We start from the raw sequence: 12,984 nt of genomic DNA on the forward strand, positions 1-12,984 counted from the left end.
AGCATAACCCTAGTGAGAGGAGGGATGTCTTCCCGGCCTTAGAGAAGGGGTGACAAGAACTGGTATACCCCCCATGAAGGAAACCCAAGTCAGGATATATGGCCTTCCCCCAGACAAGTACAGGCAGACGTTTAGGGACAGCTAGAAGCTACCCCAACAGTCCTAGGTGGATTTCGTGGATTATTTTTCCCAGGCACAGGATGGTTGAGGGAAGAGCAGTGAGGTGAATGATTTCAATAGGCTATATGATCTGTTTGTAAAAGAGCACATGTTAAGTAATTGTTTTCCAGAGCTGTACCAACACTTGATTGATTGTAAGCTCCCTCACCCCAGGGAGCTTGCTAAGGGGGCAGACCACAGGCTCAGCGCCAGGGTCCACAAGACGGTATCTGGGGGGATCATTACAATAGTGGGCTGGGTCCCCACTAGAAGAAGGAGGGGGAGACATATATAAAAACAAGGAGTTCTCTAAAGTTTTCCCAAACAAGTTTTAAGGGTCAGGGTTCCCAATCCCCACCTAAACAGGAAAATAAATGATTCCCTCATAATAAGTCCTCAGGTAAGGCAATCCCTGAGGGCTATGAGTACCAGCAGGTTGGGTACTACAAGAGGGGTGCCAAGTGTCCCAATCAGGCGCCGCCTCCAACTGGTGGGCAGACACCAGGGCTGGCTAGTGTAGCACTTGCTGGGGAGACTGCCCCAGATAGTATGAGGTGTAGTGTAGAGGTTACCCTCGTGTCGCTGGGTGACAGAGAGATGGTTCAAGAGGCTCACATGCCTAGTAACACTAAGAAATACAGGGAGTGGGTCACCATCATTGGCATAGGGTGGAGTTTCTGACAGACACTGGAGCCTGCACGATAACTGTCAGATGAGTATCTGGGGACCTCATAGCAGGGAGTCCCTAATGAATTCCACCAGGTTATTGTAGCTGACAACCATGAGAGTCACTATCAAGTGAATCTGGTTCCCCATGAGTGTAGGGGGGTCTCAGGTTCGTTGAGGGTAGCTGTGAGTCCATCCATGCTTATGAATTGTCTGCTTGACCATGACCTAGAACACACCATCTGGAAAGAGGTTGAGCTCAGATTGCACAAGGAGATGTTAGTATTGGCTGACTTTGTTTGCTGACCACACGATCCATGACCACCACAGAGAGTAGTCAGGAGGACCTGGGGGCATATTATCAAGGGGGTTTATCTCCGCTTTTTTGGCTTTAAAAGCCAAGAAAGCGGAGATAAAATTATCTCCCTATTACATAGCTGTCGCTAACACCAGTTAGCGACAGCTAGTAGGAGATAGCGACCATCTTGGGCCCCACTTTGCATGTCAGTGATATTTATCACTAATGACATGCAAAGTGGGCGTGCCAAGATGTTAGCGACTGGAAACAGTCGCTAACATCGCTATCTCCTATTACCAACTTTTGGAGATATTCGCGCTAAGCGCGAATATCTCCAAAAGCTAACACCTGCCCTGAGCAGTTCTTAGCCATGTTATCCAATGGGAGGTGGATAACATGGCTAAGAGCATTAGCTCGGTAATGCATGAATATCGCTGACTTTTCAGCGATATTCATGCATTGCGGCCGTTTTTTATCGCATTTGCGATAAACCTTGCTAATACCAAGGTTTATCTGCGGTAAAAATCGCCGCTGCTCAGCGGTAAAATTTTGCCTCTAACCAAGCAGTAGCGATAATTATCGCTATTGCTTGGTAATATGCCCCCTGGATCCTGGAAGAATGGCCCAGGTGCCTGCCAAAAAGAAGAAGGGCGAGGGGCTTGTGAAGCCTGCTGTTGAAACTTCCACGGTCAGCGAGGAGGCTGAGCCTGAGGGTGGCGCCCCGGAATCTACAGGGGAGGACATTACCATCATGGGGAACCTACCTGAACTGAGCAACTGGCAGAAGGAAGGGGGTCCCAGCAAGGAGGAGTTCTGCAAGACACAGATGGAGTGCCCCACTTTGGAGGACATGCGGCGGCAGGCCAAGGCCCAGGAAGATGGTGACTCCTCTGGTGATCACCTGATCAGTTAGGAGAAAGATCTCCTTTATTGTGAGCCTATGTTTCCTGAGTCCGGTGCAACCCATGTGCTCGTGGTCCCCTGGCATGTCATCTAGGGCAGGACAAGACCTTTGAAAGACATGTCACCCATTTTTATTGGTTCCGGATGAGGATGGCCTCAGATGCGTTCTGCAGGTCATGCCATACCTGCCAGGCCAGTGACAAATCAGGAGGGAAGCGCTAGGCTCCCCTGCAGCCATTTCCTGTCATTGACACACCCTCTAAACGGGTGGACATCAACATTGCTTGGCCTCTGGACCCCAAGACTGTCCTAGGTGACACATTCATCCTGGTCTTGGTGGACAATGCCTCCCGGTACTCTGAGGCTATACGTCTGACACCAATGACTGCACCCACGGTGGCCAGGGCACTGATCGGGATCTTTACCAATGTGGGATTCCCCAAGGAGGGAGTATTTGACAAGGGTGCCAATTTCATGTCTGCATACATGAAATCCATGTGGAAGGAGTGTGGGGTAACTTATAAGTTTTCCCTACCCTACCATCCCTAAAAAACAGCCTTGGGAAAAGGTTCAACAAGATCTTAAAAGGCATGATCATGGGCCTATCCGAGGCAGAAGTGGAATGTCCTCTTGCCATACCTGTTTGAGTACAGGGCGGTACCACAGCCCATTTGAGCTTCTGTGCAGGCACCCTGTGCGAGGGCATCTCAATTTGGTAAGGGAGTGTTGGGAGCAAGCTCCCAAGGAAGTGCTTCAGGATGTGGTCAGCTACATGCTGGTACTCTGAACCCAGCTGAAGCCCTTCTAGAAGAAGGCTAAAGTGAATCTAGAAGCCAGCCAGGAGGACAGGAAATAGTGGCATGACCAGAAGGCCCCTCTGGTTGAGTTTCAGCCTGGCCAAAAAGTTTGGCTGTGGAGCCATGGGCCCTACAAGAATGGTGGTCAGGGCCCTATGAGGAGAAAGAACGCAAGAGGGAGGTCACCCACTTGTGGGTCCCTAGAAACCTAGGAACCCTTTAAGGGTTTTGCATGTTAATCACTATAAAACCCCATTGTATGAAGTCCGAGATTACCATGCTCTTGGTCACAGATCATGGAGTGGAGGAGGAGAGTCAACCTCTCCCGACCTCCTTTTTCCATAGAGCAGGATGGGTCACTGGAGGATGTCAGTCTCTCCCCTACTGTGACCGTAGAGCAACAGAGGGACTGCCGCCAATTGTTGAGGCAGGCTGGCTCTCTTTTCTCTCCTGCCCCAGGACTCACAACATGGTGCACCCATGATATTGATTCTGGGGACAGTATGCCTGTGAAGAGTAAAATCTACAAGTTATCTGATAAGGTGAGAGCGGGCATAAAGGAGGAATGCTAGAGCTAGTAGCCCTCATACAGTCCTTGGTCCAGCCTAGTTGTGTTGGTCCCCAGGGCTGCTCCTCCAGGTACCACCCCAGAACTTAGGTTCTGTGTGGGTTACTGGGAGCTCAGTGTCGCCACCAAGACTGACACACACACCATCCTCACCCCCTGAACTGATGAACTCCTAGATCAGTTGGGAGCTGCCAAGTTCCTCAGCCAGTTTGATTTCTGGGTACTGACAGATTGCCTTGACCGAGGGGGCCAACGAGAGGTCCACATTTTCTACACCAGAAGGACACCTCCAGTTCCTGGAAATGCCCTTTGGGTTGAAGAATGCCCCTGCCACTTTCCAGATATTGGTCTACCAGGGCCTGGGTGGGTTGGAAAACTTCATTGCCACCTACCTAGATAACATTGCGGTCTTCAGCTCCACCTGAGTGGACCATTTGTACCAACTCAGGGAAGTGGTCAGAGCACTGTGGTCTACTTGGAACACCAAATGGGAGGAGGCAAGGTGGAGCCCCTCCAGGCCAAGTGCCAAACCATTCTGGCTCGGGAACCCCCCAAGACTCAGACGGAGAAGAGAGCACTCCTAGACCTCACTGGATATCACAGGAGATTCGTCAACGGGTATGGCACGATTGTTGCTCCCTTCACATAGCTGACAGGTGGTCTGAATGAAGGCATACCAGAATGTTTCTGACACCCTGAAGAGGGCCATGTGCACAGTACCCGTGCTCAAGGCCCCTGACTTCACTAGAGAATTCACTGTGCAGACAGAAACCTTGGAGCATGGTGTAGGTGCCATGGTCTCACAGTTGAACAAAGGGGGCCTGGATCAACCTGTAGCCTTCATTAGCAGAATGTTACTTCCCAGGGAACAGAGGTGGAATTCAATAAAAAGGGAAGTCTTTTGAGTGGTCTGGGCACTGAAGAAGCTGAGACCATACCTGTTTGTGGCTTACTTCTAAATTCAGACAGACCCCTAATGCAGATGAGGGGTGAGAATCTCAAACTGCTGCAGTGGTTCATCTCCATAGAGGAGATGGACCTTACTGTGGAACACCGTCCTGGAGAAGACCACACCGATGCTGATGGTCTCTCCAGGTTTTTTCACCTTAGTGATGAGAACTCCAGGGGGTTGGGTAGCTCTCTTCACTTTCAGATAGGGGGACAAATGGTAGACATGGCATCCGTGGCGTGGTTTGCCCTCTGACTTTTTGCCTTCCCAACCCTCCTGTTTTGCTGACTTTGTTTTTGCTGGTCTTAGGGCTCTGCACACTTTACCACTGATAACCAGTTTAAAGTACTTATGCGCTCTTCTTAAAACATGGTAAAGTTGACTTATACCCTGTTATATTTTACATAGATGCCCTAATAAAGGCATGGTTTGAGATGCCCTATTATAGGCATAATCTTTCACCTACATTAGTTCCCTATTCTCCACAATAACAGGCGCTGAGGGCTGAACCTTATCTAGACTGTGGTTTGGGTACAGAAGGAGGGTTATTCCCGAACAAAGGCCTCCTATACCATCTTCGATGTGCTCATTCACTATGATTAAATATTCGTAAGAGTTCTAGGAAACCAGGTAGGGGCTAAAATCCACCTGCATAAACATCTATGTAAACGGGTCATCCCATACCTCATCTTCATACCCAACAAAGGCTAACACAAGGGACAAAGGGACTCTATACTCTTCGGTATATATACAGCACCTCTTGCTATCAGAAGTTAGAGGGAACCAAGACTTCCAGTCCAACACACTGACAAGAGACGCTGAGGCTCCTGCATGCAGTCGCTCCAGCTGACAGTGGTCTAACCATCCCTTGCGGGGTGTCCAACTCGAGACCAGGACGAGGTCCCACACTCTCATTATTCAGGTAATGGGGTTCGACTAAATCCTAGCTGTATTCTTGGCTCTTTTGCACCTACTCACATGCTAGGTGCACTTAGGTACATCTAGACAAGCATCGTAGGAGTATGCGCTTTATTTTATAAATGCATTTTATATTCATGTATATGTTCATGGCTATGGCAAAATCATAGATCTGTGCTATTCCTTTTTATTCACTGTACTGCTGATCACATATCTCTGCTACTATTTAACAGTTGTCACAGCACATATATTTTACACTAGAAGAACAACTGTGCAATAAATTCTTATTGTAAACACAATTGACTGTTTCTTCTGTGTAACTCTCTGAGACCAAATGAGCAAGCATGACTGACTAAACAAAAAGTAGTACATTGCGTTCACGAGTCTGAGGAATCAGGGTTGTCGTATTCTGAGGTTGCCAAAAACTCTAGCTGATAAAAAGGAGATTCTAGTGGCACTGTGAGCTAGCTAATGCAAGCAGGCTAACATACGCGGTAGGGGGTGCTCAGAATCAGTCTGCCACCAGGCCCACAGTGTATGTTATCCAAAAGCGCAGGTCCTTCAAGGGTACTATAGGAACTACACTACAACCCAATTGGCATATTTAGTTTACTCGGAAGTCCCTAGTGAAATGGCGCAAACTTGTGCTCAGGGCCTGTAAATGAAATGCTACAAGTGGGTTTGCGGTACAAAAGGGGGTGGTGATGGACGGAGCATCTAAACCAATCAAACACTCACACCCAGTCAACAGATCTGGGTTTAATCCATCACGTTCTTTAGCCCACTCTGCCACCCCAGTTCAGACATGGCCAAATCAATCTGACCCTGTGCCTCATGGGAACAGTCCAGCCCGAACTGCCAAGCCATGCCTTCCCTGGACTGGATTCAAGCCTCCTAGGAATGGTTTCTGGCATTACAGCCGTCTTCAGCCAGGCTTGCTTGTATCCAGTGGCAAAGTGAGCAAGGGACTCACGTCTGAGCATACCCTGCCAACTTATGGCGAACAAAGCAATACAAAAGGGGGTGGTGATGGACGGAGCATCTGAACCAATCAAACACTAATTGTGCCACCCATTTAAGTAGCCCTTTACACATATCAAGGTCTGGATCTGCCATTACCGTCAATGTATGCAGTTTTAAAATAAAAGAATCATTTTGCCTGGCCCAAACCTTCATTTTTAGTATATGTCATGCACCCCTAGAGTAGGCCCTGGTCAGCACAGAGGGCAGGGTGTGGTGTATTTAAAAAGCTGAACATGTACTTTTAAGTTTTACATGTCCTGGAAGTGAAAAACTCTTCAAATCATTTTTTCACTGCTGCAAGGCCTACCTCTCCAATAGGATAACATTGGAGTTACCGTAGCATATAAGATGTAACTTCCAAATAGGAACAGGTAACCAGTTCATTTTGGTGTCTTTGGAATTGTAATAAAAAATCCTCTCTTATGGTAAAGCCGGATTTCCAATTACAATTTTGAAAATGCCGATTTTATAAAGTTTGTATTTTCCTGCCTTACCCATTTTGTGTGTGCAGCCTGTCTCTGAGTCATATGAATGGGTATAGCTGACAGTTGGGATCTGTGCATTCTCCTATACAGTCACATAGAGCTTAGGTGTGTCTGGATGAGCCATATCTGGTAGGATTGCAGGGCTGAGCTGGTCACACAGCCCTACTTACAGTTGTATAGGCTGTGACATGCCTCCACCCAAAGGGCAGCAAACCTCCTGTAGTTAGTCTGGAGCTAGGGCAGGGGAGGCAGGAAACCTGTGCACTTCAGAAAGAAACCTCTAGAAGCTTCTCTCACTTGAAAGGAGTAGGTCTGGGCGGTGAACTTCGCTCAGTTTGCGGAGTTTGCTGAGTTTTCTGCACTCCGCACCTATTGGAGCTTGCAGAATGCAGAATACTCCCCTTCGCGATGTGCAGCGGAGTTTTTAACCTCGCTTGCGATTGCGAGCGGTAACTTCTAGATCGCAAACAGTAAGTTCGCGAGTGCGAGCTGCAGCTCGGGTAGAGTTTTTATGTAACTTCGCGGAGTTCCATGTAGCAAAACTCAGTGAACTACGCCCAGGCCTAGAAAGGAGGCAACTGGTATAAATATTGAACCTCAGATGCCCACTCTTTAGTACACTTCTGGACCTGTAGAGACTTTGCCAGGAAGGACTGCTATGCTGTTGAAAGTACTGCCACTCTGCTACCCGGCTGGACTACTGCCTTGCTCTGCTGCCTTGCTGGATTGCTGCCCTGCTGTCCTCCTGCTCTCCTGCCTGAGTCAGAGAGCATGGACCTGCACCTTAACCCAGGTCTCCCAGAGTGACTCCAAGGGCTAGTCAGCTGGCCTCCTGTTAAAAGCTACAGGGACATAACCAGAGGCGGCTCCTCTGTTATGGGGGAGGAGCGTCACCCCACTGCTTTTAAGAAGTGAGAAACATAAAATTACAATATCTTAGAGTTATTGCTATTTTATGTTTTGTGTCCTGCTGCTTTGCGGCGGGAGGGTGGGTGGGGCTGCTCTGCTTTCCAAGCAGGGCAAGGGAGGAGTAGTTTGCCCACTCCTAAGTATGCAATGACTGTTTAGTCGGCCCTCTCGGGCCGCCCAATCTAGTCATACACACTTCCCTGTTCTCCATACAGGCTGCATTACAACCTGCATGGAGATCATGCCCACCCTTCTAGCCCCTGGCTAAGAGCTGTGTCACGAGGCTCAGACCAATCACAACGCTGCATTTCAGTATTGTGATTGGCTAAGGGGAGGGAGACTGGCTGCCTGCTTCCTGGCGGAGGCAGGAGACTAGGAGAGCAGGAGCAGAGAAAACCTGGGACCCGGCCTCGAGGTAAGTTTTTTAATTCTTTTATTTCCGATCCCCCTTCCCGCCCAACAATCGACCCACACTTACCCACCACGCTTGCCCCGCCTGCCCCGCCACGCGTGAGTCATGCCAGCCGCAACTGGACATAACAGGCTTTCAACCACCTGAACCAGCATGCAGATCCAGCTGGAGTAACCCTCTGATCCCTAAGTTGTGCCCCTCAGGTCCTGGACCCTTGGCTTTGCCTCAGTGGAGCTGAATTGAAGTTTTTGGACTCCTCGCTACCACAAACTGACCTGTTGGCTCCAAAACATTGTCTCTTGCACAGTCCACCAACGTGAAATTCCTTCAACCCCACACTTTGCACTACAGCATTGACAGCTCACAAGGAGCGCCACAATGTAGCTCTAGCCCAACTATCTGTGTCAAAATCAGGATGTTCGCACTACAGCAATGCCGGCCGTGAATCCCGGCTTGCTCTTCGCGCTGCACCACAACCATATGCGACTCTTCTCTGCCCCTCACGGCCCCTCCACCATGAACAGGACTCTTTGCACTGGGCTGATAAGGTAACTTAGTCCCTGTATCTGATCCATGCTCCGTCATGGTCGGCCTGAACTGGTGACTTTCTAATGGTTTCGCATGACCAGATAGGCATGAGTGGTGCATTGGCCTTTTTGGTGCTATTTTCACTTAAAGCTTTTATAATTGCATACCTCCGATTCTACAGATTGGATCTTTGCTGTATTGTTATTGATTTACTTATAACATTTCGCTCTATTTTTCTAAATGGGAGTGGTATTTTTCTTGTGTTGTGTTTTCACTTTATTACTGTTTGTAGTGCTGCAGAAATACTTTACACATTGCCCCTAAGTTAAGCCTGACTGCTCTGTGCCAGGCTACCAGAGGGTTGAGCACTGGTTAATTTGGGGTCTGCTTGTGTCTCACCCTAACAAGGACGATGGTTTCTGCTTGAGTAGGGTTCTTCCTAGCTGATCCAATAGCCCAATTTCTTATAGGAATTATTTTGGGTTCTAGGTGGTAATCTGAGACAATGCTTAGTGCAAACATCTTTTACCTCTGTATTACGAAAACAGGTTTCTAGAGGTGGTTATGAGACACAATAATGTTTGTACTTATTTGTGGTGTGGGTATTACTTTTTGTGGTGATGTATTCTTTTATTTTTGTACTGTCTGTTTTTGTTTTGCTATATGCTAAAATATGATTGTTGTTTTGCGTTCTTTTTTTACTGTATTGAGGTGATGTGTCCAGTTATGTTTTGTGTTGGTTTGTGTATGTTGTTATATTATGCTCTGTTGTTTTCATTTCGAATGTCAACAAATGCTGCAACATTCAGGTTAAAAGCAACACATGCCTTTTAAGGTTATGTGACAAGCAACCATTTGCTACTGTTTAACTTGGTAACATACCATTGCTTGAGTGTTTCAACAATTTAAGACATTAGATAGCCTCGAACAGTGGTAAAAACCTTGGGCTTTACCATATAAAGTGAGAATGGACAACGTCTCTACCACAGTTTTGGGCAAACTGGTGTCTTAAGTAGTAGATGATTAGTTGGATCTGCACTATTTTAGTACCTTAGACAGTGGTAAATGGTTGCCTCTCACAGGAACTTTCAAGGCATGTGCTGCATTGGCTGGAAATATGGTAGCATTTCTTGACATATCTAAAGTAAACAGCAAAACATAACAAAATAGCATATACAATGCAATATAAAAACAAAATTAAACTATAACATGGATTATTACAAAAAAGCAGAACACAACACCTGAACTGCACTGCAAACAAAATTAGAGTACAATGATGCAGCACATACACAAAGCAGCACAAATAACAACAGAACATATCACAACCTCAATGAACTGCCACCAAAGAAATGTGCACAAATATTTCTATCACACATTACCACCTCGAGCATTCTGTTTTCATAATGCAGTAGTCAAAGGTGTTTGGAGCAAGCATTGCCTTAACTTACCAACATGGACATGAAATAGCGTCATGCAAACATGTTTTGTTATCTCGCCTGTATCTTAAATTAGTACTTGCAGCGCTCACTTTATGTTATATAGCCAGAAATCTTAGGACTAAGGTCTTCTCAACTTCAGATAATGTCAGTTTCTGAGCAAGGGAGTACATTTCATAATATATGAAAGGAGTTTTAAATTTTTTTATTAAACAGATTTAATGATGGCGTATGCGAACCTCGGGCACTGGCTGATTATTATGAACGGTTATTTGCCTTATCAACTCGCTAAAACTCCTTATCATCATTTGAGGTGTAGCTGAAGTTAAGAATTAAAATAGGTTCTGTATTGTCTGTTGTCAGATTATGGATTTTTGACCGTATGACTAGACAACATATTGTTTATATGAATAAGAATTAAAAAAAATGTTAATTCAGTAACATCTGTTTGCCCCTAATTAAACTTTGTTCTCCACTATCAACACGGATTGCTTGTTAATTTGCTTGCTAAATTGAATGAAAATTATTTAAAAAATAACTTAAGCAACCAATGTTGGCTGAATTTGTAAGTGAATATTTTCAAGGCGTCTGGACAGTTATGTGATTGACATAAGTAACACTGGTGCTTTATCAATATAAGCTTTATGAAGTTCATGCGTTTGTCGTAAAACTATGTAAACAATTAACAATCTGCCCCTTATCGAAATGAAAATTGTGTTGGTCTTATTCCAGAGTCTTACATGGAACTCATTCTTGGAGTTTAGAGGGTTTAAGCACTCCATTTTTCAGAAGATAGGGAAACTGGGGTAAAGGGTGGCAAACTGATTTTCTCAATAACTCATAATGTGGTCAAGTCAGGTTTAGAACAGAGGTCGTCTGCATTCTAGTGTAGAAACATGAGTGAACTCTAAGGGCCCGATTTCGATGTCGGAAAGTGCGGCACAGAAAGGTTGTCGGTGTCTGACATTGTAATCGCTGGAAAGAGCAATCCTTGGGATTACTGGAGGCTTTCCGAATGGCAGACGGACTCTCTGAGCCTGCTGGAAGCCATTTGGAAATCCAGTTTGGATTCCTTACCGACCGAATCCATCCAAATGGGTCGGTCAGAAAAGAATCTGAACAGCTGATGACGACTAAGGGTCAGAGCTGTTTACTACGGCATCATAATCGGCCCCTAAGAAGAAAACCTGAGATCGACATTTTCAAATATCTGGTTTGATTTAATAGTATGCTTCCTACTGGCCGTTATTGTAAATCTATGAAACGCCCCTTTGGATTTTGAATAAATACCTTTACTCAGAACCCATTTTGATGTTCATGACTGTCACAACAGGTAAACTACATAACACAGGTAAATGAGAAAAGCATGTCTGTGGTTGTTGAAAACGTCTGAGCGTTGAAACAGTCTGATCATAAATGTATTCTGAGATTTTCTGTGGAAAAAGTTGTCCAAGCCTAGCGGGAATTTTTATGTCATTGAGTTGATCCCTTGAATTAATTGTGGGGTTATAATCACTAGGAAAGGGGCGACTGGGCTAGATGAAACAAGGGGCATTTGTGAAGAATTATTTTTTTAAAATTTGCCTATAACAAACAGATGTTCAGCTTACTTCATGACATGAAGAACCTGTTCTACTTACCTGAATAACATTGCCACATGCATTCTGGGTTGAGTCATTTAGAGGGAAAGAGTAGCTGACCACTGGGGGGCTCCTTGAGTTGTCCAACGTTCCCAGGCAGTTTGATTGGTTGAGATTTCCATTTAGAGCCAACAGTAATGGGTCGTACATGGCAAATATAGCTGGACAGATGTTAATTGTCAGGAAGATGTTTGATGATCCACAATCAACTGTCAGGTCACTGCTCACTGAAGATAAAAATTAAAATTAGAGTCCAGGATAGTCCCATTCGCATATGTGAGAAAGTCGTGGTCAAGTATTCTATATGTAGAACAAGTTAATGTGCACAAACATCGTATTTATCAACTTCATTGTTCATAGTGAAACTATCACCGCATCAAAGCCAGAACAACCTCTTATGGAAGGTTTCCACCTCAGAGACCAAGCACCGTTAGCAAGGTTCAGCCAACAAATGCTAACTGAAGAAATTCAAATAAAAGAATGGAAAGTATTGTGAAGGGCTAAGTGTGCAAAGGCAATTCACATACCCCAATATAAGCTTCACTTTTCAGGCTTTGTTACAACAGTACTTACTTTTCAAGGGAAGTCAGCTGTGTCACATTGTATAGTGCTGAAGAGGAGAAAGAGCCTGATTAGGTATGTCGGGCAGACCACCACTGACAGGCCATCTGTGGTGGTCTGCTCGACAGCCAGTGATCAGAGAGACAGACCGACGCTCTGACAGGCTTAGCGCATCTGTCAAAACGTAATGCCTACGATGGCGGCATTGCCTGCGCAGGCCCACAGTAAGGATTATGATGTCCATTTCTGATTGCCTGTTCATGGTGATCCCACCGCCATGGTAAGGCTGTTGGAAAGGGACTTTGGGGGCCCCTAGCAGGGCCCCTGCCCCAGTAGGCCTCCACTATGTGGCCTGGGGCTCACATGTGGTGCCCCCAACCATCCATGCACAATGTGCCAGACACCACATGGGGCCTTCACACAGTCATGAATGTTCAAAAACATCCCTTTTTCTATTGCGGCTTGTGCTGCAGCCCTTTTCTGGGCTGCAGCACATGCCGCAATGGGAAAAGGGATGATTACAGCCGCCTGCACGGCGGTCGTAGCGTAATTGGGCTGTCAGGACCATGAACTCCTTGTCGGATAGTCATGAGCCCGAAACTATGGCAGTTGGACACTCATCCGACCGCCATCGTAATAATGCCCAAAAAAAGGTTTCTTTGGCAGAAAGGGCTACATTGGTTTCACGGCCATCAGGAAACTGGCCAAAGGTAAAGGCTATTCTTCATTGTA

At 46.2% G+C, this 12,984-nt stretch overlaps 1 protein-coding gene across 1 annotated transcript in view; it reads right to left on the reverse strand.

Annotated features, from left to right (window-relative positions):
* Window positions 1–12,514, reverse strand: part of LOC144824276 (zona pellucida-like domain-containing protein 1) — a 260,372-nt gene extending 247,858 nt beyond the window's left edge. The window contains exons 1-2 of the mRNA XM_078683407.1: window positions 12,448–12,514; window positions 11,692–11,918 (exon numbers count right to left, since the gene is read on the reverse strand). Of these exons, the coding sequence (XP_078539533.1) occupies window positions 11,692–11,918; window positions 12,448–12,514 (294 nt within the window). The remainder of the gene's footprint in view (window positions 1–11,691; window positions 11,919–12,447) is intronic.
* Window positions 12,515–12,984: the final 470 nt, after the last annotated feature.

The sequence above is a fragment of the Lissotriton helveticus genome, chromosome 3_1 (assembly GCF_964261635.1).
Source record: "Lissotriton helveticus chromosome 3_1, aLisHel1.1, whole genome shotgun sequence".
In the NCBI taxonomy this organism is placed as follows: domain Eukaryota; kingdom Metazoa; phylum Chordata; class Amphibia; order Caudata; family Salamandridae; genus Lissotriton; species Lissotriton helveticus.